The sequence below is a fragment of the Anabrus simplex genome, chromosome 2, assembly GCF_040414725.1.
Source record: "Anabrus simplex isolate iqAnaSimp1 chromosome 2, ASM4041472v1, whole genome shotgun sequence".
Taxonomy (NCBI): Eukaryota; Metazoa; Arthropoda; class Insecta; order Orthoptera; family Tettigoniidae; genus Anabrus; species Anabrus simplex.
In genome coordinates, this window is record NC_090266.1 from 480,343,394 (window position 1) to 480,369,862 (window position 26,469).

Sequence of the window (26,469 nt, forward strand, 5' to 3'; positions counted from 1 at the left end):
TAGGGAAGCTGGAACCCAGACTATTACGCTGCACTTGTTCCCAAGGGGTTGCCCCCCTTAGGGAATCAAATGTTAAAGGCTTGGGTAGCAAACTACACGATTTTGCCATTTGTAAGTAATTATTAAATGCAAATATTCGCTAAGCGCTATGACTCTCTTGCCATGGTAGCCATGTTTATGACATCATAGTTCATCCCTTCAACCTGTGGACGGTCCGCCATAATGAAACTATGACATGAGCCAACATCTGACATTTACTTGTACAAAAAATTATCAACTAAGCACCCCATAGGTTACAGCAGAAAATGAGCACTTCACATCACCTAATACATACCGATGATAATTCAAGGCAGAAGAGAAATTTCGAGTGCAGGCATTTAGGGCTAAAGTGAGATGGCTGACTAATGCACATCCGACAGCGGTCGCTGTAGTACAGAAGAAGAGAACCCCTGTTTTAATGACAAAATGTTTTTATAACCTTTGAAATTTCCTATACTAATCTGTGCAATATCCTTCGGTTACAACAGGAGCCCTTTTACTGATTCATACGTTATTAAGGGTAAATTAAGGAAGTTCTTAATATTCATACACTCTACTCCAGCGTTTATATTTAATGCGATCGATCATCTTCCGTATAGATTCCACACTACAGCGAGTTACTTGATCTTCAGCGAGCCTCAGGTCTCTCAACTCCAACTGGTCTCAACAAGCAACGGGGGAAGATGCTTTGGCAATAAGTTCAATGACAGCAGCTGTTAACTCCTTAAAAATAAAGGCTGAACTAAAAGATTCCTCAATTTTAATACTGTGCACAATGTGATACTCCTCCTCAAGATACAAGGGTATGCATAACTAATTTCATAAGTTAGGTTATGTACTTTCGCGTCTTGTTAAATTTCAGGAAGGCTGTTTCCGTGAAAATTTGTAGTGAAAAAGTTATTATTCTACAGGGCGCTTGAGATAGGTTTTCATAATATGTATGCGATAAACCTAGGTTTACTGGGCGAGTTGGCCATGCGGTTAGGGTAACGCAGCTGTGAGCTTTCATCTGGGAGATAGTGGGTTCGAACCCCACTGTCGGCAGCCCTGAAAATGTTTTTCCGTGGTTTACCATTTTCACACCAGGCAAATGCTGGGCTGTACCTTAATTAAGGGGACGGCCGTTTCATTCCCACTTCTAGACCTATCCCATCCCATTCTCGCCACAAGACCTGTGTCGGTGCGACGTATAGAAACTAGCAAGGAAAAAAAACCCTAGGTTAAGTGACAGTTTCGAGTAAGAAAATGTTTGCCACAAGCCTTTGGAGTAATGCAATTGCAATTTCTAGGAATGAATGTTCAGATCATTTGAATTAGAAAATACGTGCCAATGAGTAGGCAGCTGCTTGGAAAACATCCGTGAAAATGTTCAAACAAACCTAATGCTGTCTCATACCGATTTTTGTGTGTTTTTGTGCAAGTTTCGTATGGAAATTCCTGTATAACGTTGTAAGAAGAACCTTAAACCAAAGCAGTTTTGCATACACCGACAACAAAATTTCAAACTGAAGCACAAACCGCAACTACAGTACAGTGTGTAGAAGAGATATCTCCTAGTTTTATTGTAGTCACTGTGTGAATATTGTATGATGGCACGATTCATGTTAATACAGAGATCTCCTTCTACTGAAATTTTGATTTAAGGTAAACCCCCACTTAATGTTTAAAAAATAAGGTCCCTGTAAAAATGTTAAATAGGCGTTCTACTGCAGCTGCTTCACCCGAATATATTTAAGATGATGAAAATACATTATCACTGCTTTAAAATATATTTGCCATGAAAATTAGTAAGTAGGCACAGGTATTTCATTAATTTGAACCGGGAATAGGCTTGATTCTCTATAAACTAAAGGATACGTTGTCTCTTGCATCACTAGAATCCTCCCCTGAATTACTTACAAATTCGTCACACTCCACGTCTAAAACGCTTTTCACACGCGGTCTTTTTTTACGTGGATATTAACACGACCGGTGGTAGATAATTCATTTCATGCAATGTAAACACTTGAAAGAGGCACACCAGCTAACTCTGATGTTAGTTTTGTGATACAATAATTTGAAGTCTTTGGGACGCAAAAATCGGTCTTCGAATTTTGTGATTTCGAATTAACCGCCAACTTGTACTTCAAAAATGCCAACCCCTGCTGTGTCACAAAATATTCTAAGATCTGTTACTGATTACAAGTAACACTGAATCACAGTTTAAACCTTTCAAACTACCGGGCGAGTTGGCCGTGCGCGTAGAGGCGCGCGGCTGTGAGCTTGCATCCAGGAGATAGTAGGTTCGAATCCCACTGTCGGCAGCCCTGAAGATGGTTTTCCATGGTTTCCCATTTTCACACCAGGCCTTAATTGCTTCCTTCCAACTCCTAGGCCTTTCCTATCCCATCGTCGCCATAAGACCTATCTGTGTCGGTGCGACGTAAAGCCCCTAGCAAAAAAAAAAACACCTTTCAAAGTCCATGGACAAGAACTATTTCCAAAATGCATCCAACAAGGTGCATTTACAGTATTCAAATAACGCACTTAGATAACTACCGTGTTTACTCTTGTATTCGATTCCCCTGGCTTTACCAGAATAAGAAAGTGAAAAAAAAAATATATATATATATATCTTGCATGCAAGACCCCCACAAAGTAATTCATCAAAGAACAATGATTTCGAAGAAAGTGAAAAAAAAAATCTCTCATGCACGACCCCCACAAAGTAATTCATCAAAGAACAATGATTTCGCTTCAAAGGGGTACAAGCCTTACTGCAGCTTTGATGACTTACCAAAATTTGTGAATAATTTCGTCCGTACGAGCCACACAATGAAAATATGCATTCAAGTCATACAGTACATCTGTATTTCGTGGTGAAGAAATGCCCGCCTCCGTAGCGTAGGCCTACTGCAGATCTGATGATGTCGGACAAATATTTGAATAGTTTTGTCTCCGACCTGCAAATTGCAAGCTGCATCGGTCAAACCGCATGTCTTGTGTTTTGTAGTTAAGAACATCTGGCAGCGTAATGTTAGCACAATCAGCTGCCATTTTCGGGAGACTTAGTTCAATTCCCAGTACTGTGCTGCCAGAGATTTAAGAATTGCAGGAAGGTTGATAAGGAATGTAATGTAAGTTCACAGCTGTTGCTATTAACATAGTAGGCAAGATCATTAACAAAATGATCGTTTAACATCTCATAACTCAAGCAAATATAGGTATTTTTTAGGAGAGAATAAGTTTATAACGTGATGAAAACACCCCAATATAACAACTGTTTTTCCAGCCAACTATCAAACAAATAATAAGAATAATGATTTTACGGCCCCACACTCTTAGCAATTTTTGGAGACGCCAAACAAAACAAACTATAAAAAATGGAGACAACGAACGTACAAAATTAAACATAATGATAAAACTCATTACCGCCACACCTGTTGTTATCCATAAATGCGGAAAAATTCCCAATTATTTATTTTTATTCTTTCAGTCGTGGAACTTCTGGACTTATCCGGGCATTTGGTAGCATACATAAGCTAAACAATGCAGTCTCTCTCATCTCATTTACAGCTGCTTAAGTAAATCGTGATGAGATAAATGTAGAGAACACGCATGAAATATACTTAAGGGTCTGGCTTTTATCAGCCACAGTTATCAAAAGAATGCTTCCAATCATTGTGTGTTACATTCTGAAGTACATCTCGTAACATACGCCAGTCATCAGCTGTTGCTCTGGCATGCTTTCTACAACACAGCTTTATTCAGAAGGAGTGGCTTCTGCTAGTCATACACCAACTGGAATATCAGAGACCATCAAAAGAAACTACACTAGAGTCCCGTTAATCCGAACTCATATATTCATTTTTTTTTAAGTTGTCCTTATTGAAGTGAAAGACCATATTACAGAATGAACATTTACTTGCATTTTTAGTCATATTTTACTAGAATAACTTCATGTAAACGTAATTACACATCATAAACCACTAATCACTGGGCGTTCATCTTTACAAAGTCTGTTCGTTTCTTTTGGCGTGGTGATAGGAACCTACTCGAAGATGCAGTGTTAAATCAGAATCTCAAATATCACATCAATGAGCATAGTAGCGGAGTGTTGCTCGACGTAGCGTATGGCAAGTTTCAGGCAGCCGCGGCGTCTGAATATGAGACTAGTGTAACCCGTCACCGTATTTTAACAGTTTTAGGAGACAAGTTTTAACCTAGTTTTAGTCATTTTCTCCTCTACGGGTTCGTAACTACCCTACTGTAATGTTATACAATTTTTTATTAATGTAACTGCTGAATAATGGGCTTTTCAAATTACAGTATGTACTGTATTATAGAAACTATTTTCCTCGAACGGTTAAGGCGCTGCCTTTCTGTCCGCAACTTGGCAGGTTCGATCCTGGCTCAGTCTGGTGGTATTTGAAGGTGCTCAAATATGTCAGTCTTGTGCACGTAGATTTACTGGCACAAAAAAGAACACCTGCGGGAGAAAATCCCAGCACCTAGCATCTCCGGAAACGGTAAGAGTTGTTAGTAGGACGCAAAAACAATAACATTATTATTAGAAAGAAATTTCCGGTTAATCCGAAAATTTCGTAATCCGAATAGACTCCGGTCCCAGTTAGTTCGGATTAATGAGACTCTACTGTATCTGGGAATAGATTCTGATTGGACTCTATAGTCGGGAACAAAAATATTTTTAAAAGGTTCAAAAAGACGGAACCTTGAATGCTCTCCATTGCAGTGCATTACTGACGAAATGGCAGTGGATATGAAGTCATTTGGAATGACGACACGCTGGTAGGAGGGAATTGGGTGGCACAAGATGATAATTCAAATTAAAGCAACGATCAGGTTTACTGTGAGGTAGGCATATTACTCAACTGACAGAGACACATGACTGGCCATCAAGTTATTTTGTATCAATATTGGATAGTATGATAATGCAATACCCGTATCCCATTGTTGTACGGGGTCAAGTATGAAGTGAGATGAATCTTCGTAGCGAGTTTTTACGACTGTATACTCTTCTCGACATCAATCTCAGAGGAATTAATGAGATGGAACGAATGACATGATACAAGTAACTAAAACTGACTATATTTAGTTTATATGTACGCTTAAAAGTCATGATACCATTGTCTTTTTACATTTAGAAAGACTGCCTTCGAACAAAAAATTGCCCATATAACTCAAATACATTCATAAGTTTGTTATAGAATAGTGTGGAATGTTTTCATGTATGATTCATAGCTCTTCATAGCCTAGAAGTCATCTGTTCACTGCACAAAATTTGAGGTTATCGCATACTGAATCCCCTTTATATTCTGGCTCTTAAAGTGGAAAAAATGGGGGGGTTAATACCCAAGTAAATACACCAACTGACAAACATAACCTCATGCAACGAAAGAAAAAAATACCGTATTTACTCGTGTATTAGACCCCCCTGGCTTTTCGAGACGAATAAAATGAAAAAAATAAATCTTGCCCATAAGACCCCCCAACGTAATTTGTCAGAGAACGACGACAATTCTTCCGCTTTGAAGCGGGTACAAGTATTATAGCAGCTCTGACGACATCGCACAAATTTGTGAATAGCTTCGTCCGTACGACCTACGCAATGAAAGCGCATCGAAACCATGCGGTACATCTGTGTTTCGCAGTTAAGAAATGTCCGCCTCTGTAGCGTAGGTCTACTGCAGCTCTGATGACGTCTCCAACCCGCGCATTGCAACCATGCATCAGCCATGCTATATGTCTGTGTTTTGTAGTTAATAATGTCTGCCAGCGTAATGACTTCGGTTCCCGGTATCATACTGCCAGAGATTTACGAATGGCAGGAAAGTTGATATGCGGTAAAAGCGGTACATGTAACTCCCCTCCACTGGGGGTGTGTCTAAAAAGAGCTGTACCACATCGGGATGAGGACACTAGTTTACTTTAATTGAGAAATATTCGCGGTTCTTGCTATTTATACAGCAGGCAAGATCATTAACAAAGTGGTCGTTTAATATCGTGTAACTGGGCCAATATAAGTATATATTTGGAGAGAAGTAATTTTAAAACGTGATAAACGCTATCCAATCAAAACAAGTGTTTTACTCGCCAATGTACCTAACAAATAATAATAATAATAATAATTGTCCCCACGTACTTTAAACGATTTTCGGAGACGCCAAACGAAACATACTAGGGTATGTGTGAATAAAAAAAGGGACAACGTATGAAATTAAACATTATGATAATAAAACGCATTAACGCCACACCTGTATATATCCATAAATATGGTATATTTTCCTGTTATTTATTTTCATTTTTTCCGTCGAACTTTTGGCACTATCAGGGCGACAATATACCTAACCTAAACAATGTGGTCTGTCTTATCTCATGGACAGCTGTTTACGCAAATCCTGATGTGATAAATGTAGAGAACAAGCATGAAATGTACTTAAAAATAAGGGTCTGTGTTTCAACAGCCGCAGTTATCAAAAGAATGTTTCCCGTTACTATGTATTACATTCGGAAGTAGAACTCTTAACATACGCTAGTTATCAGCTGATGGTTTGGCATGCCTTCTACACCACTTCTTTATTCGGTAGGAGTGGCTTCTGCTACATATACACCAAATGGGAATAGATTTATCGGTACATTGTTTAGACTCTATAGTCGGGAACAAAATTATGTTTTATAGTCGCCATAAGACCTATCTGTGTCGGTGCGACGTAAAGCCCCTAGCAAAAAAAAAAAAATATATATATATTTTTAAAAGGTTCAAAAAGACAGGACCTTGTATGCTCTTGATTGCAGTGCATGGCTCAAAGAGAATGAAGCACGGCTGAAGCGACTGGCGAGAGATACCAGTGAAGATGATGTCAATTAGAATGCTGACACGCCGGTAGCAAGGCAAGGAAGTTGGCGACGCAAGGCGATAATTAAAATGAAAGCAGTGTTCAGGTTTACTGTGTGCTAGGCCTACTGCTGAACAGACAGGGACAAATGATTGTCCATGAAGTTCTCTTGTATCAATATTTAATTATATGATAACACGATACCCTTATCTATTTCTTCTATGGGATCGAGTATGAAGCGAGACGAATCTTCCTAGAGAGTTTTTACAGCCGTATGCCTTTCCTGATATCAGCCTCACCAGAGGAATTAATGATATGTAACAAATGACGTGATATGAGTATCTAAAAGGGACTTTTATATGTACTGTAGGCCTAAAAGCCGTGTTCACCATTTATCGCCTTTTTGCGTTTAGAAATATTGCTTTCCGACGAAAATACCCAGTAAAACTTTACATTCCAAATTTGTTAAATAATAGTAGGTATAGAATGTTTATACGTACAATTTTAGCTCTCTATAACCTAGAAGTCATGTGTTAGCTGCACAAAATTTAGAGGTTATCGCATATTGGACCCCCCTTTGCTATTCTTGGACGTAAAAGTGGAGAAAAAATACGGTATTATTCAAAGACGGGGAGAAGTCTATCCTGGCTCCCCTGTGGATGTACTTTATTTATTTAATTACTGTACTGTATGCATTTCAGATGCCTTCTACTTGTATGGAAAGTACCCGATGCCCTTAAAAAATCATGGCTTATCGAACATTCCTATGATGAGGGGAGGAAGTAGGAAGTCTCCAGGTTCCTTCTGCATTGCAACACAGGACAGTAACTCTATACTTGTATGATTTTCTGCCATGGCATTTGTCTTGTAATTCAGAAATGCCAACCCTTGCCACGTCACAAAGTATTCTAGAAATGCCAACCCTTGCCACAAAGTATTCCAAGACCCATTAACGCATGCAAATCACCTTGATTCACACTTTAAACCTCACAAATAAAGTGAAAAGAACAATTTCCAAAATGTATCCAACAAGGTGCATTTACATTATTCAAATAATGCACTTGGATAAATCACTGACAAACATAACCTTGCGCAATGAAAGAAAAACAACACAATTCAAAGATGAGGACAAATTATGCTTACTCCCCTGTGCAAGTCCTTTATTTTTTGGATTACTCTACTATTTGGATTTTGAGATGCCTTGTATTTGCACGGAAAGTAACCGATGCCCTTAAAACATTGTGGGTTATGAAACTTTCCTATGACGAGGGAAGGAAGTCTTTCGCTTCTGTCTGCCTTGAAACAGTACAATGACCCCATTACCTTTTGGAAAGCCCATTTGGGCAAGGCATAAAAGAGAGAGAGAGAGAGAGAGAGAGAGAGAGAGAGAGAGAGAGAGAGAGAGAGAGAGCAGTTCCATTGGCATTGACAATATTGTTCGTGCATTCTGCTTCTCCGCACACTGTTCGTTACGTGACATTGCGGCATTCCTTAAAACGCTGAATAGAGAAGATTTACAATTTTACTCACATTTAGCAACTATGAAACACACTATCGACACACCGAAGTCAATGAAAGTGTGGAAAAATACCCCTGCATGTTCCAGAAGATGCATTCTATCGTGACACTGAGAAATTTTGAATTTAAATTACTCCCTGTGGTGTAGGGGTAGCGTGCCAGCCTCTTTCCCAGAGGTCCCAGTTTTGATTCCCAGCCAGGCCAGGGATTTTTACCTGGACCTGAGGGCTGGTTCGAGCTCCACTCATCCTAATGATTAGAATTGAGGAGCTATCTGACGGTGAGACAGCAGCCCCAGTCTAGAAAGAAAAGAATAAAGGCCAAGAGGATTCGTTGTGCTGACCACACGACACCTAGTAATCTGCAGGCATTCGGGCGGAGCAGCGGTCGCTTGGTAGGCCAAGGCCCTTTAACGGCTGTAGTGCCATGGAGTTTGGTTTGGTTTTGGTAAAATATTATTTTCTTAAAATGTAAAAACAGTTTAAAATTAAATGTCAGAATTGTTTTCTGTTTAAATATGAAAATAGGGGCAATATTCTTCCATCTGCGGCTACAAAAAACGCAACTGCACACCAATATCAAAAACTAGGTGAGCCAGGAGCAGGTTGCCAACACTGAAGCAAATAAAACCTGCACCACAATTTCATGCCTCAAAACTTTTTTTTAAAATATACAGGGATTATTTGCATAAATACGGTATGGGTGTGAAATAACCATCCAAATATCAAAAACTACCAGATTCCCCGAAATCACAGTGAATACAGTCAAAACTGGTTAAGATGTCCCTCTCTATCGCGTTTCCCTGGTTATTACCCCATTATTTTGAGCCCCAGGACATGGTAATGAAACCTGGATAGCACATTTATGTCACTTTAGTACGTTCATAACTCCCACCATAAGAAATTAAAATTAGCATTCCCGGCCACGTTGTGCACAGTATAGGCCAGCAACATCTGCCCAGGGTAAGGATTTGGCGAAGAACATAATTTCATGCCCCCCCCCGGAGCGCGGTTGTGCCAGCCTACAGCTGCAGGAAGCGTCAGTCCCAAGGCAGTCTTACTCTCTTTCCGTCTGACGTGTTACGTTCGCGAGGCCTCTTTCAGGCCGTGCGAGATCTACCCGCTTTTGCGCTTAGACGCCAGCCCGCCTAGAATCGATTGTTCACACAGAATCTGTCAAATACACAGACAGAGATTAACAGCACGTAGGAGAAATTTTTGAACGGGCAGTCCATGGTGAGTCACGGTCCCATGCCCACAGTTACTTGTTATTTGACATAATTTTTTATGCATGTCATCATACACAGTGAATCGACCGTGCTCACGACATCAGTACTGCGGACTGTATCAGAACCCGATAGCTCTCTCTCATCTGATATTTTTCATTTTCAATTTAAGTCACTTGTGTGCTTTTTTCATTTCCTGTGTGATAGCAGTGGTTCTTATGAAACCGGAAATAGACATTGAGAAGTTAATAACTTTAATGTCGGAAAAACCAGTGGTCTCGTGTTTGGGAAAGCGTGATAGTATTTTATACCTGTTATTGAGAGAATATCCTCAAAATTGCACCCACCTCCTTCTCTAATGAAATTTGAAGAACACAGCATGCTTGAAAATTTTTTGAATTTTCATAAGTGTAGAAGGTAAACTAAGACTATGATAGTCCATATTTAGTAGCCACTATGAAAAGATTGTTCAAAAGGATCTGCTGGAAAGCGCGGGGAGCTTTGCACCGCTCAACCCCCTTTGTGTGTAAGTCAGCGGAAGAGGGCACCGTACACCCACTCATACACATGGGCGCGTTTTACTCCCGTGTCGTCTGAAAGAGGCCTTAGTGACTTTTTAAAAACGTACGTAAATTAGGCCTCCTAATGTATACAGCTGACGTGTTGGTGCTTAATTTTACGTTCATAAGTGAATTGTGTAACATCGTACACAAATTAGGCCTAGGCCTAGTGTACATATGTATAGTGGTTTCCAGGACATTCAGTTAAAGAGAAGGAGAAAGCTATACAGTTTATAGATGATGGAAAATTAAAAGTTTATTGAGAATGCAGAAGCTAAACCACTTATGAAACATGTGCAAATGGCCCAGAAGTTGGACTTTCAAGTGAAAACTTTAAACATAATTGTAAGAGACTGGCTGCAATGTGTATCATTCACGTTTTTCCTGGATATTTTACTATGTTGGTGTTCTTTATTTCATTAACTATAATTGTAAACACTTGTTTCTTTGTTTGAATCATAATTACTTTAACGTTCAAACCTAACCTTAAATTTAACAGCAAAATTGTTTTTCATTGTTTTGCACGTTCTCTCTTTATGACTCTTTTGGTCTCCACAAAAACACCCTAATCAGTTTTCGCTGTATTTTGTATTCAAAATATATTCCAGAATCATGTGTGAAATAGGCAATATTGTGCATCTGTTGGGGAGTTTCTGGAATTTAGGTTAACCTCACTTTGTAATTTTTGTAGGTGTGTTTGGGGTGAATAAGATCACCATGCCAAGAACTTACAAACGAGATGCACATGCAAGGGCTTACAAGAACCATGATCCTGAGAGCATACAATTGGCTAAGGATGCAATTAATAAGAAATGTGTGAGCATAAGAGCTACAAGTAAACAGTTTGGGATACCGTATGCTGTGCTGTAAAGACATTTGAAAACTAATGTGAAAAAACCAGGTGGTCAAACGGCATTAACAGCATCAGAAGAGAAAATGCTAGTTGAAAGACTAGTGCTGGGGGCAAAAGGGGTTATCCATTAAATAATTATTGCCTACGTTTGTGATAAGCTACTTGGACTCTTGTAGCAGAAAGGTTAAAAAAATTTAAAGACAAAATGCCTGGAGAGGATTCTTTTAGCTTCTTGAAACGCCAAAAAGATTCACTTTCATACAGACTGTGCCAGAATATAAAACATTCAAGGGAAACTGTATCATCACAGATTCTGAATGAATATTTTGACAACTTAAAAGAAAATTTTGAGGGAATTCTAGCCCGTCACATCCTGATTTACGACTAAACCAGCATGGCTAACGAACCATGCAGAACGCAGCAAATTCAACAGTAGTGGAGGATGGAGAAGAGCAGCGCCTGAGCTGCTTCATTCGTTATGAATTTTACAACGCATGCGGGTAGCAAAAGGAAGTCACGGTCGAATAAGTATCGCTGCCAACTCTCAAGCATTGAAATGGGGACGAATTAGGAGAAATGTTCAATCCTTTCTCCTTCTTTTCTTTTTTCCGTAGAAAATTATGTTTTCCTGATACTGTCAGGTTTTCCGTAATAATTCCCCCTTTGACTGTTTCCGTAATCGTGAGGTGAAATCCGTAATAATTACGGACAATCCGTAATAGTTGGCACCTCTGCAGAACTATCCTTTACGGAGAAAAAATCTCTTGTTCGGGAAGATGGCCAACTGATATCCCGATTGAGGAATTCAAAAACTTCTTAATTAGGAAGTGAAGACTTACTGCGCTTGCTGGAGTTAGATGTACTCACATCAAATTTTGCACTCAGCGGAGAAACAACTTCCCGTTTCTTCCACGGACACACTGGTGAAGCCTGCTCCAAACGCTTTACAGCTTTCCCCAATGTTTGTCTGCATTTATAAGTAGACGCTGGCGTACTCTGCTCAGCAATCGATGTAGATGGTGGTGGTGTTGTTGGAGTTTTAATGCAGAAAGTAACTGTTGATAAGCCCTAAGTTTCTTCTGAGCTCTGTATTTTTGACCAATTCTTGTACCTGTTAGCGGCGTACGCGTAACTGGGCTGGTGTAATTTTCCTTCTTCTCCTTGCGTGCCTCTCCCTTTCCTTACTTTTAAAATCCTCACCATTCTCTTTCTTCTCGCAATGTCATTTACAACGTTCCTTTTTAGTAAGCGGCATTGTTATCAATAACCTCAGTTTGAACACCGACTGCTATTCTAAAATACATCCTTTAAGAGCCAGTGTGATGCGGAAACTGAATCCCAAGAGCAGCATATTGAGTCACATAGCGACATAATGCATTCCTCTACGCATGGATCCATGTGAAGGGGAAATCCCCGGCCGGCCACTTGCGAGAACGTCGTCAACACACGATGTACACTGACTGAGAAAATGTCATGAGACAGCGGAGCACAGACGCACAGGTGTGTTGTCTGCGCACCACACGCCCCCTGTGCCAGCGGCAGTTGTATAGGAGACCTTATGAGCAGTGGCTGCGCATGTGACAGGTGTAACATGGAACGTCGTCGTGAGCTGACACTGTGCGAATGGGGTATGGTGGTCGGTGCCAGAGGGATGGGAAATGCGATTTCGGAAGTGGTGCGGGAATTAGGCTTCACACGATCAACCGTGACCAGGGTGTATCGTGAATGGTTGAATGCAGGTGTCACCGTCCACAACAGACAAACGACCGGCCACCCTCCATGACCGTGACTGGCGACATCTGAAACAGATTATCAATAGTGACAGACGGGCAACAGTGCAACAAATCGCGGCTCAATTCAACATAGGCAATGCTAGACACGTCTCCCAGTGGACAATCTGTAAGAACATGGGTTCTATGGGGTATTATGGGAGCCGGCACCGCACACGGGTGAATCTGATAATCATCATCATAAGAAAATTTAAAGGTGTTAGCCTGGAAAAACATCAATGGGTTGCAAGACATTACTTTGAAATGAAACGCATACATGGCAAGCAGCACTTGGAACTTAGTATGTTCCTAGTTCTGGCCTAAACAATCCTGTGTTCATGGAACACGTAACACTGGAAACACATGCACTGTTGAACACGTGACACCGACGCTTATATTGATATGAAATCTTGACTCTCTAAGAGCGTTCCTGGACTTGACAGTTCTGTTTCTATCTTAAAACCGGATAATGATTCCAAGGGAGTAGTAGGCTGTGCAAGTCGGTCTTTGGTTGGGAAAGGAATGCAGTAAGGGGCAATTTTGTCAGCTGTGAACTGGTCTTTGTTTATGTCTACTCCAACTGTCCAGGTCCTTAGAACGTTTACAGATTATTGTTTGCTACCCAATTTGTGATAGTTGTATGCCTGATTTACTTTATTCTAATTGGTTTATTCTAGTTTAGTGATTATTATAATATAAATGTGAGTGAACTAAGTGGTTCAAGTGCAATTAGAGAAGCCATGGAGGAGCTTGGAAGTGAAGAAACTGAAGACAATATTGGTAATGTAGAAGATTTTTCTGATAATTTATCATTAGATGACTTTTCTTCTGGAAGTGGGGAAGAATATGACCCTAATTTAGATACTGATGACTATAGGCTCCGTGCGTATAGCACTGTGCTGCTGCGGGTGGATACTACGAGAACTACTCAGAGGCATCTTCATCAACAGCTCGCCACAAGAAGCTGGAATGTGTGTGACGTTTACATGCATTTATTCAATTATTTTACAGTGCTGTCTTCAGATGATTACTTTTTAATGTCACAATGTTACGACAGAATGATGTGCTTGTTCTTGGCTGCATTAATAGATACTGTAGTACAGAGCTTTCATTCACGACCTCACGAAATGGATTTGAAACGGCGGTGGATCTTATTAGTAAATTGCAGGAAGTGATTCCGGATTTTTACATTTACAGTATTTAATACACAATAACTCTTTACAGATTGTAAAGGTTAACAATTACTAACAATTATAGCAATGTTAAATTTCCAAGCAAGCTACAATAGGCCACATTTTTTAAAGCACACACATCATACTGTAACAAATACATTGTATTCCATTAACATAGCCTTAATAATAATAATAATAATAATAATCATAATAATAATACTGAAGAATTTGGATGTAAACACCAACATCTACAAGACCATGCAGAAGACTGTGGTCATTGCCACGACTGGAACTGTACGGAAATTTAAGGGTTCAAATTCTACGTAAAACTGTAGTGTAAATTAAGGTTTATTCTGCATTGATTTCCTAAAATCTGTACAATTGCTTACATATCATTACTACGAAAGTGTGCAAAATAAATAATAATAATAATAATAATAATACCATACTGTACTACAGACCACAATGTGAAATTTTATAGTATTGTCACAACCTCACGAAATGGATTCAAAAAGGCAGTGGACAAATATACTGTAATTATAGAAATAGGCCTCCATTACACAATATCAATAGCTCACAGAAATACCGCATTTTACATACGTAAAGTTCTATTCCTGCCCCGAGGTGGTGCAACTCTTTTCAAGCAACCCCTAATGAACATGAGATGCATGTACTTTCATGTCTGTAAATTTCTGTCTGTAACGGGAATCAAGCCCGAGCCCCCAATGAAGGAAACTAGTAGCGCTAACCGTTATATTACAGAGGTGGTCGCGATGATATTATGAATACAGACACAATTTATTGGCAACGTTAAGATATTCCGATATTTTCAATTGGTCCAACATCAAACCTGTGCCTTTTTATCGGATAAAGTTGCTGTAAGCTGTTCTTGTTGTATTTCTCTTTCCCCGCTTTTTAGATGCGAGGTCCAGACAATTCACAGGGTTGATCAGTGCACGAGGTGATATGTTCTGAGTAAACTGTATAAATAACAGCAGAAATATGCTTACATTTCATGGAAATATTTTTATTCTTTCACCAAAGCCTCCCTCGCAACGTTAACCTACTGTAACATATCGTATTACAGATAGGCCAAATATATTTTTCTGAAGACAGCATTGTTGAAAGTGTGCATGAAAATTAATCTTGTTATCACCACAAGTAGTACATAAATTACTATGTTGCCTCAATCATGAAATGGTAGAGTCTCTAGTGAACCAACGATTTTCTCTTATCATATTTGCAGATATTCACTCTATTGCCATTTCCTGCAAACATTTTTTCTTGTAAATTTAATACATGGCCACTTGAAGTTTGGAATAATTTGGCCGATTGTTGTTGCATAAAACACACTGAAATCCCACTGTTATTATTTAGTCGGCCATGACAACACGCTGAGAAACGACAGAGATATGTGAGCGGTGATCGTATTAACTTACAATATTCGACACTCGCAGAGCAGCGGTGCATTATTCTCAGAAGCGCACGAAGCCTATAGTGATGCGTCAAGTAATGATGTACACAATCCAAACTCGCGAACCATATCGGGGACATCTAGACCCAACGGCCCACCACAACGGACACTCTCCGAGTCTTTTTAACCGCGACTTTTTTCATTATTCATTGATGTTTATGTTATGGCATAGCATTGTGCTTCTAATGAAATTTGGCACATTTTGCATATTTTGGAATTTAATTTCAGATAAAGTAGTGCTTATTACCAACTTTAAAATTTGGAATATCTGTTGATTTATTAAAAAAATATGACTAATCATCCATTATACTTTTACTGGATACTTGTAAGTAAAACATCCTACTATTATCTTATTCTCTAACTCTTCCTGAACAAATTGATATAGCCTATAATATGCCATATGTAGTTAAAAATTTGTATTTATGCTTAGCACTTAAGAGTGAAACCATCAGCACTTGAAGGGTTAACTATCGCTGCAACGCACACAGCCCACACGGCAAGTAAAAGTTAATTTAGTGGTGGAAACCTATCATCACATTTCGCTGGACATTTTCTTAACTGTTGGTGACAGTTCGCAGATCGCTGTCACATCGTAAAGCCGCTCGTATCAGCAAACCCATGAACTAAAAATAAAAGAGCATCACCGACCGCCAAGCTTCTGTGTGTTGAGAGAGGAGCGAGTACACTAGGGCTATGCCGTTAAGATCAAAGGAATTTTTGTTGACAACCGGGCTGCAGTGACAATTGATGGTAGAATGAGTTTTTGGTTTAGGGTACTTATAGGGGGTTAGAGGAGGCTGTAATCTTTCACCTTTGCTGTTCATAGTTTTCACGGATAATCTGCTAAAAGGCATTAAGTGACAGGGAGGGATTCAGTTAGGTGGCAATGTACATAGCAGTCTGGCCTACGCTGACGACTTGGACTTAATGGCAGATTGTGAATAAAGCCTGCAGTCCAGTATCTTGCAACTTGAAATTTTTTTTTTTGCTAGCGGCTTTACGTCGCACCGACACAGATAGGTCTTATGGCGACGATGGGATAGGAAAGGCCTAGGAGTTGGAGGGAATCGGCCGTGGCCTTAATTAAGGTACAGCCCCAGCACTTGCCTGGTGTGAAAATGGGAAACCACGGAAAACCATCTTCAGGGCTGCCGATAGTGGGATTCGAACCTACTATCTCCCGGATGCAAGCTCACAGCCGCGCGCCTCTACGCGCACGGCCAACTCGCCCGGTGCAACTTGAAAATAGGTGCAATGGTTATGTTATGAAAATTAACCTCTCAAAGACTAAACTGATGTCACTAGGGAAGAAAGGTTTGGTAGACAATAGGTATCCACAAAATATCATTAATATTTGTCCAAAATGGAATATAATAATTAATTTTACTCAAAGTGTAAATTCTGTGGTAAATTAAGAAATAGTACAAAATATTTTACTTGCAGGGAATAATATGGATACACACTTTACTACCTTACAGCTATTTTTTCTGCTACGTCGCAGCACTTCCGTATGTGTTTTGTTTGTCTAACACTTTCATGTGTGATGTCTTTGCTCACTGAAGTAGTTTGAATTAATTAGGTGTAGTTTTTTCATGTTGCTCATTCGCAGAGATGCCAATTTTCAAGAAAGACAATTCATAATGCAGCTGCTAGGGCATGGTGAGTGGGGAGGGGGGGGAGCCGTAGATCCCCCCCCTTCCCCCGAGATATTACTTAACTTATATATTATTGAAAAATCAATGAACATACTGTACAATTCAACCAAATGTAACATATTCAAAGACTGGCATATAAAGAGTGTATGATTTTTACCTTAGAAAGTAACAGGTGATCTGCAGTACATATCTGAGTGAAGATAGAAGTATCTTTTCTTTTGTTGAGTACTGTAGTTGCTCCCTTAGCAGCTTGTAGTTCCTGTTTGCTACACGTATGCCGGTGACATGCTTTTTCTTTTGATATCGTGCATCCGTTGCACTAACAGAGCACTTTACAGTTCAGTGTTCATATTAGCACGGAATTCAGTCTTGTTCATCATTCGCATCTGAAAAAACGTGGCTACACACACTACAAAGCACATGTGAATGAGATTTTGAGGAATACAGTAAACAGGGCCATTCTTTCGAGTATTCCTCCCTAAAGGTGCGTTTTCCAAGGTGTGATTGTAGCCGCAACGGCGACTCGCTCATTAAGTGATATTTATTGATCCAGGGATCATGCTATTTTCCTTTCAACAAACAAGCAATATATTTATTGGTCCAAGGATCAGGCTATTTTGCCGTTTGAACTGTCCGCGTTAGTTACATGGACAATCAACAGTGGTCTGCAAGAAGGAAGTCAGCTCCAAGACAAAACTATCGGTAAAATATAGAAACGGGTACTCGAGGATTATTACATAAAATGTGACTTGAAATGCTTCCGTGTTTACATTATAATGATCGAGGAAGAGATATGTGTTCAATATGCTTGCCAGGGACCAACCCACCCACCCCTAGAAGTACACTTACTTTTATAATCAGAAATACTGTTTTAGACGCCATAATCCATTGCTTCCGACACCTAGGATGAGGCCAAGAATTTGTTACCAACCATTGCCACACTCCCTTCGAGAGGCTCTTTTCTATCGCCGCGGCGCATACTGTCTGCACGGCAAGAAAAAAGGTATAGTCATATCAAACCAACAAGTGGCAGCATTGTCGTTCCGCTCGGCGCTCCCTCTCAGCGCTACTAGAATGACAGTGAACTCAAGTGCGCCACCTAGTGGTCGCTCGTGTTACTAAACCATGAGTACCTCTTTCTATAGTTTCACCCTTATTCATAACTTAGAAGTAACAGACATATCAATAGCGAGAATGATTGCTGGTACAAACAGGCAGAAACAATGGCAGGAGGGTACTCGGAATGAGGAGTAAAGACTAAATTAGGAATGAACTCGATGGATGAAGCTGTACTCAAAAACCGGCTTCGGTGGTGGGGTCACGTGAGGCGAATGTATGCATATGTATTTTTCTTTTCCATTTTGTGTACCATTTTCTCAGATACAATCACAACAATGTATTTGACACTTGGTAGTCTCTGGAGACGCTATATAGATCAGCTTGGAAAAGTAAATTTAATCAGATATCTCTATTAGTTCTCGGCTGCCAGCTTGAAGAGCTTTGAAAAGTATACAGAACATTTCAGTTTTCAACTGGGATATAAAAATTAAATAAAAATTCTAAACTCCTGTAACCAATAGGACAAAAATTTAACTTAGTAAAACTTCCGTAAGCGGGTCGGGCATGGCGCGCCTCAGACGATGCAACAGAGGTTACACGAACAACATGACGCGGGTCGGGTGACATCTCAATCAGATGCACAAAGCAGCACAAGGCTGCCAACCTACAAATTTATAGACCATTCGTCTGGATTCGTTAGATTAGGGTAATGACAAAACAGCGTGATCCCTGGACCAATAAATATATATTACTTGTTTTGTACCAGTTTTAGCGGATAACTTATACGAGCACTCCTTTTCCTGCACCTGAACAACAACTTTGTTTTATAAACTTTGACGTTGAACGTTTTTGTGCAAACGCCACAAGGAACGGAACCTTTAATTAGCCCGTGACTGATTAGAAGGTCGTTCAGTTTAGATTCGTCAACACTCGAGAGACTGATTTTATGATTACTCTAACTCTATCCACCAGAAGCCATTGCTACATTAAAACTGCACGCTTTACTTATTTTCACCAAATGTGGTAACCCTGTGGCCACTGATCATGTGCCCTCTAACGGGAAAAGTTACATAGACTTTTTCACAACTGATCGGAGCTGGCTAATGGGAGTAAAGATAATGGTGGCAATTTCTTCTTTCATGCTCTCTCATGTTTGGTACTCCAGGTAATGTAAAACGTTACTTTTCAATCTTTCCTAATGATTACCAAATCATTAGTACAGCCCGTGGGCCACCATTCACACACACGCGTTACGACTGTAGTTTGTTTACTCGCTCGCAGCCTTCTCGTAAATGATGTTCTGCAGCAGTGCTCAGTGCTGCCAACCTCTGAACTTAGGAACTATGCTTCAATTGTTCCCCGTTCTTGCCGTGCGGATGGTTAGGATTAGGATAGGAAATGGACGAGACGATTGGTCTGGACAGTTTCGATTCTTGCCATGGACAAGACAATTGGTCTGGACAGTTTTGATTCTTGCCGTGGACAAAACCATGGTAAAACTTCCGCAAGCGGGCCGGGCATGGCACGCCTCACACTCCGCTCGCTGTACACACGGAGACTTTGCGGCGGGTGATGCTGTCACCAACTGTTGAGAAAATGCAACAATATGTTACAACCACTAAATTAACTTTTTCCTTGCCGTGCGGGCAGTATGCGCCGCGGCGATAGTTAAGAGCCTTTCGAAGGGAGTGTGGCCCCCGAATGGGGCCACTGTTCTCATGACAGAGCTTGGCCTGGATTTACAGTTACAGTTACTAAATTACATTTTTTTCTTGATGAGCGAGTGTTTTTATTTTGCGCGGGTTGCTGTGGCACACATGCGAACTCTAGCAGAAAAAAAAGTTATATAGACTTCTTCACAGCTGATCGGAGCTGGCCAATGGGAGTAAAGATAATGGTGGCAATTACTTCTTTCATGTTGTCTTGCTTTCAATTTTCCTATATAAGAAAGAATGTCTTTTGGGGCGGGATGGTGGGATTATAGCAAGCGCAGATGAAGGATCTCTCCTGTCTGGTACTCCAGGTATTGTAAAACGTTCCTTTTCAGTCTTTACTAATGATTACCAATGCCGGCCCGCTTGCGGAAGCGCCACCAAAACCATTTGTCCGGACGCTTAGAAACTGCGAAGCATCCCTAGGCCCCTATTTTCGCATATGCTTAGGATAGGATCTAGACAAGACGATTGGTCTCGACGGTTAGGATTCTTACTGTGGACAAGACAAATGGTCTGGTAGGTTAGAAGCTGCCCTAAGCCCCAAGTTTCGTATACAGTTAGGACAGGATCTAGAAAAGACGATTGGTCTGGACGGTTAGGATTCCTGCCGTGGACAAGACGACGGGTCTGCACGGTTAGGACTGTTGCCGTGGACAAGACCACTGGTCTGGACGGTTAGAAGTTGCCCTAGGCCCCTAGTTTCGTATAAGGTTAGGATAGGATCTACACAAGACGATCGGACTGGACGGTCAGAATTCTCGTTGCGGAAAAGACCCTTGGTCTGGACGGTTAGAAAGCAAGTTTGGAAAGAGGAAGTACAATTGAGGCAGGTGTTATCTTCACGTTACATTTACCTGCGCTTTTATTGCGCTGCGGTTGGTAATGGATTATGATCAACATTGTGACGGGAAGGAGATCACGTGCCACTTTACATTGGCCAATAGGAATACAAGTACCTACTTCAGAAATGAAAATGGCATAATCTTAATTACGTTATAAATAAATGTCCTTCTTGGGGCGGGATGGTGGGTTCCTGGACATCGCAATGAACTCATCTCTCCTCAGAGACGCTCTCCAAGTAAGATTGCACAAATTCCACTTACTTGTAACATTACAAATATGGTGGCCCACGGGCTGAACTAATACCGATTACCAATGCCGGCCTGCTGACGGAAGCACCACTTTTTACTTCAGCGGATCAAAAAAGTTTTAAATATTATACATGCAAAGTTTCTTGGGTTTCGTTTGAGTACTTTCTCTGAAAAAAGTACATCAGTTAAAGGAATTTTTAACAATACTTTTATAGTATTCTTTCAGACAAAATACTAAACATAGAAGAATCATATTCTACCCAAATAATGATGAATATAATCAGAATATAGCAAAAGAACATTCAAGGTAATACCTCTTAGTTTCTGAGAAATATAACTAAACATCGAAGTTAATTTTTCTATCGTTTCACGCTTCCTGGTTCCCTTAAAATAATTTACTATATCCGGGACTTAGTTTCTACAGCTTACATGCATTATGCAGCCGTCTTCACTATTATGCACGCAGGATCTAAAAGGTGCTAGGATTAAGTTTTAACACCAGAACAATATGACAACTGATACTAAAGGACGAAGCTGAACAGAAGTTCCAAGAAACGTGTGCTACAATGTGCCGAGAAAAGTTATACAAAAACATCACAGCGTCCATAGTTTGGCAACATGTGGCGGGAGTGGAAGGATGAACGTTCATTTGTTTATATCCGGCATTTTAGAGAGGAATGAGAATACAACTACTACATGTTCCACACCGGCTCACTACTCCACAGCATAACCCTGAATCAATATCGCCATAAACATACACGTGGTAGCAAAAAAAAAATAAAAAAGATGGAAAGAATTTCAATAAACAAACTAGACCAGAAACATTACCATTTCAACATGGCGAACAAAGCCAGAACATGTTCACCCTGAACGCGAGTAAATACAAAGCAAAAACAAGAAAAGGATACGGCTGTCACCCAAAAATTCGGTATCCTTTTGATTATGGCGTTCCTCTTCTCGAAATACGGCTTACGTAACTTATTATACTTCTGCTCCACCTTCAGGATTTCTTCACTAGCCTTCTCGTTCAAGGCATCGATTTCATTTTGACAACCATCAATCTCCTCCAGGGCTTTTTGGGTTTCGGCATCGTAATCCCGTCCCTCTTCTCCTTCACCTGAAACACCTGGTGCTTCCACTTTCTTCAGTTTCTTCGGTGTAGCTCCACTTGACATGCTGATAATTTCCACCAATTTCAGCAAAATAGCAATAGGTCCTTCGCTATACACTGCAGTTCACACCAAAGCCCAACACACTATTCAAACTTAGAGGAGAATAAGACCGAATACAAGCCAAATTGCTCTGTTAAATTCTCTGTGATTGGCCAAACTGAAACTGTCATGGCTGCCGTCAGCGAATTACGTACGAACGCGGCTTCTTATCAACCAATAGTGTCGTAAGTTTGATACAATATTAAATAGTCCGTCCGGGATCTTTGCACAAAATCAACATGGCATCCGAAAATATGAACTGTGCTATGTCAAGTGAAAATCATGAAGTAAAATCAAAATTGTCTGATGATACGGATATACCATCCGAACACTGTCACGCACAAAGTAGTGAGCCATTACTTGGTATTTCGTTGAAAGCTTTCGAAAAACGTGAATTAAATAGTTACCGTAATTTACCTGGTTTACTGGCAACGGCGTCATCTTTGGAAAGTGCAGCTGTTAAAAACATTCGACACGATGATGAATCTGAAGATGTCATATTCAGTGATCAAGGAAAAAGGAAGAGGATACATCATGACTACAGGAAACTTTCAAATTCTGGTTATGTTGATGATGCTATGGGTAGACGATATTCATCTAGCACCTCCAGTGCTAGTGAAAGTGAAAGCCCTCCAAAAATTGTGAAATGTAATGCAAGTTTCTCATCCTCTCCTAAACATCACAAGCCCCTGAATGGAGATAGTTCTGGCGATGTGAAACAAATGGGTAAGTCATTTGTTATGGTTTCAGTGCAGTATCCGTGTGGCAGTGTAACGCCAGCCCTTGCTGGATCTGAAAGTATCGCGTATCTGGATTCGTTGTTTGTTGCCTTCTGTCATTTCTAATTATCAAATGCAGAAATGTGTGTGTGCCTGTGCATCGGTTCAGAAGAATAATGACTTTTCTTGAAATTATAACGGTGTAACGTTACGATGTGACGTTTCTTTTAGAGAACGTAGTTCTGTAAGTGACGCAATTACGTTGTTTTTTGTTTAGACTGTGTCGATCGTATTTTATTTTTGTTTTCCATTTCGTTGATTTGTTACTTGAAGTTGCTGCCTCAAGTTGTAGGAATTTTGTTTTCTTTCCCATTATAATTACAACTGCTTTAACGTAAAATTTTGTGTACCCCTAGTAAACAAGGGACCGTTCAATTCAGATAATGTTTGAGTCTTCTACGAATTGAATATTTCAGTCGTCTTGGAAGGAAGTTATGGATGTACAACAAATGCTGTCGCTTATTCGTTATGATACGTAAAACAAACAATAGTGATTCTGTTTAACATATTAATACTTGGTTAGCCTCACCATAACCTAATTCAGTGAGCTTGTTCCATTGACAGTGCATTAAGGTGGGGGGGGTTGCTGAGCATATTTACTATATGTCGCGCTGTTTTATAGCTGACTTTGCTATGAGAATTAAAGTGGATGGAGTGTTGTTTTCTTATGCATTATTTGGGGACAACAGACTTCAAAGGACACAGAATGTTTTCGGGTACAAAAGGGTTGGGATAGCACAAGGAAGGTATGTGCAATGACAGGAACTTAGACATTTAGGTAATGTGTGCATGCTGTGTATATAAATTACCAGTGGAGTGGCAGCAGCAAACGTTTCGTGTAAATGTCAGGAGTGGTCACAGTTCTGCAAAAGATTGAACTGCAAAATGTTGCCATTGGTGGTTTGAGACAACTATAAGATGTTATCATTTTTAGGCTGAATTTTAGTTATTAATCTTTCTTTACATCTAGAGATGCAATTTAAATTCAACTACAAACAGTGCTGCCTGTTGATGAAAAATAATACATACAATCATTTAATGTTTACTTAAGTTTGCAATGTCATGATATCATTCTTCATTATAATTTTTTTAATGTATCTGCACGCTGCCTTAAGAATGCTCAGCACCTAAGCGTGAAACCATCAGCACCTGTAGGGTTAACTATCGCTGTGGCGCACACTGCCCGCATGGCAAGCAAGTTAATTTAGTGGTTTTAACATTTCATCACATTTTGATGGACATTTCCTTAACTGTTAGTGACAGTTCGCAGATCCCTGTCACATCGTAAAGACGCTCGTATTGACAATCCCATGAACTAAAAATAATAGAGCATCTCCCGCCGCCGAGCCTCCGTGTACAGCGAGCAGAGTGTGTACGCTAGGGCTATGCCGTTGAAATCAATCAAAGGAATACATGTTGACAAGCGGGCCGCAGTGACAATTGATGGTAGAATGAGTTCTTGGTCCAGGGTACTTACAGGGTTTAGAGGAGGCTGTAATCTTTCATCTTTGCTGTTCATGGTTTTCCTGGATCATCTGCTGAAAGGTATAAAGTGATAGGGAGGGATTCAGTTAGGTGGCAATGTAGAATGACTTAATGGCAGATTGTGCCGAAAGCCTGCAGTCCAGTATCTTATGTCTTAAAAATAGGTGCAGTGAGTATGTTACGAAAATTAACCTTTTGAATTCTAAACTGATGTCACTAGGGAAGAAAGGTTATGTAGACGAAAGGCATCCACGAAATGTTACTGCAACACTTTCAAGTGATCTTTATTATTATTATATCAAAATCAAATCAAAAAATCAAAATCTCTTTATTTGCAAATGAGGTGTCTACCTCGGTGGCAAATGGTACACTAAAATACATTATTGTCAAGCACTAAATATTAAATTAACAAGAGAAGAAAATTTTCCTATAATACAATATTGCACAATTTACGCTAACAATTTTTTCTATTAAACACACAGCTCATCCTTAATAAATTTATATTGTTTACAAAATTCTACGGGCACGATGTGCATTGGTATCACCCAAATATCACTATAAAATTTGTCACAAATGGAACATAATAATTGCTTTTACACATATCAAATGAAAAATCTGCGGCAAATTAAGAAATAACGTCGTTATTTGGGAAATATGAAAACATACTTAAGGCTTGTAGACAGGACTGGTTTATTTCGTACGCCTCTGCTGGTGCCGTCTTTTGTTACTTTCTTGGGGTCCAGGGCTAGCACCATGGAATGGGAGGGCTATGTCTGTGGATTCTCATTATCTTTGTCCATTCGCTGCTGGTGCCGTCTTTTGTTAATTTCTTAGCACCGTGGAATGGGAGTGCTATGTCTGTAGATTCTCATTATCTTTGTCCATATGACTAGAGCGGCCAGTTCAAACAGCAAAATGGAGGTCAACAGAAAAATAGCATGATCCCTCGGACCAATAAATATTTTTATTTCTGTTTGAAAGAAAGTAGCTCGATCCCTGGACCAATAAATCACTAGTCCACTGAATTTTTCTTATATACATTTTCCATACCATTTTGTCGCCTACTAAATATTGCATATCGCGATACAATTCATGAAATTATGTCATTGACAGGTGAAGCAATGAAACGAAAGCAGAGAACTTCAGTGAACACAGATATCACACACGAAATTGTTGGAAGTGTAAGACTAAAGACATACGTGTGTCACTATGAGCGCAACACCAAATGTACTTGTAAAGTTCATATACATAATATTCTCCAAAAATCAAATATTTCTTGATTTGCCACAGATTTTTCACTTGATATGTATAAAAGCAATTATTATGTTCCATTTGTGACAAATTTTATAGTGATATTTGGGTGATACCAATGCGCACTATACCCATGATACTATACAACTGGTATAAGATAAAACTTTACATTGCATTTATTTACTTATATATTTTTTATTTTTTACCCATTCTGGAACCTAAGTAGCACTTTCGAGTGATCCTTATTATTATACTAGCCGATGTACCCGTGCTTCACTGCGGGATTCTCAGAAAGACTGACTTCTTGGTGGTTTTCCTAACTGAATTCAACGTAGGTCATCACAAAAATGTCAGTAGGAATGCAGCGATTGAAAGCAATGTTATCATATAAAATACTCGATCAAATGAAAAACCGCACACTTTCTCACTTTCAACGAACAGTACTGTGGTGCCGATCTAAGAGTCCAAAGTTCCAGAGCTGGAATAACCAGGTCGCAGACTGGCGTGAACACTCCTCTGTCATTATTCCGTTAAATATGCACACTACTCATTCCAATCAGTGGCTCAGAGTAGGGATTGAATAGCTCGAATACTATGATGAACCAGTCTGTTACGTACCAGATATATCAGAAAATGTATGAACCAGAGGAATGGCATGCTAAAGAAGAAAATTATCTTACTCCCCAGCTACTTCCCGCCAATATACAGGCAGGCTGTTACAGTCGATACGACCAGGCGAGTTGCCCGTGTGGTTAGGGGCGCACAGCTGTGAGCTTG

At 39.9% G+C, this 26,469-nt stretch overlaps 2 protein-coding genes across 4 annotated transcripts in view; one reads left to right on the forward strand and one right to left on the reverse strand.

Annotated features, from left to right (window-relative positions):
* The window catches only part of LOC136864190 (protein SET), a 267,970-nt gene extending 245,733 nt beyond the window's left edge, over positions 1 to 22,237 (reverse strand). Inside the window, exon 1 of one of the 3 annotated variants that reach the window (XM_067140857.2) lies at positions 21,875 to 22,237. In XM_067140857.2, coding sequence (XP_066996958.1) covers positions 21,875 to 22,141 — 267 coding nt within the window. In that variant the 5' untranslated portion in view covers positions 22,142 to 22,237. Of the gene's footprint in view, positions 1 to 21,280; positions 21,304 to 21,395; positions 21,418 to 21,874 lie in introns of those variants that run through there. The other 2 variants (XM_067140858.2, XM_067140859.2) reach the window with 2 other exon arrangements.
* Positions 22,238 to 22,406: 169 nt separating this feature from the next.
* The window catches only part of LOC136862892 (uncharacterized), a 330,052-nt gene continuing 325,989 nt past the window's right edge, over positions 22,407 to 26,469 (forward strand). The window contains exon 1 of the mRNA XM_067139172.2: positions 22,407 to 22,903. Within this exon, the coding sequence (XP_066995273.2) occupies positions 22,417 to 22,903 (487 nt within the window). The 5' untranslated portion in view covers positions 22,407 to 22,416. The remainder of the gene's footprint in view (positions 22,904 to 26,469) is intronic.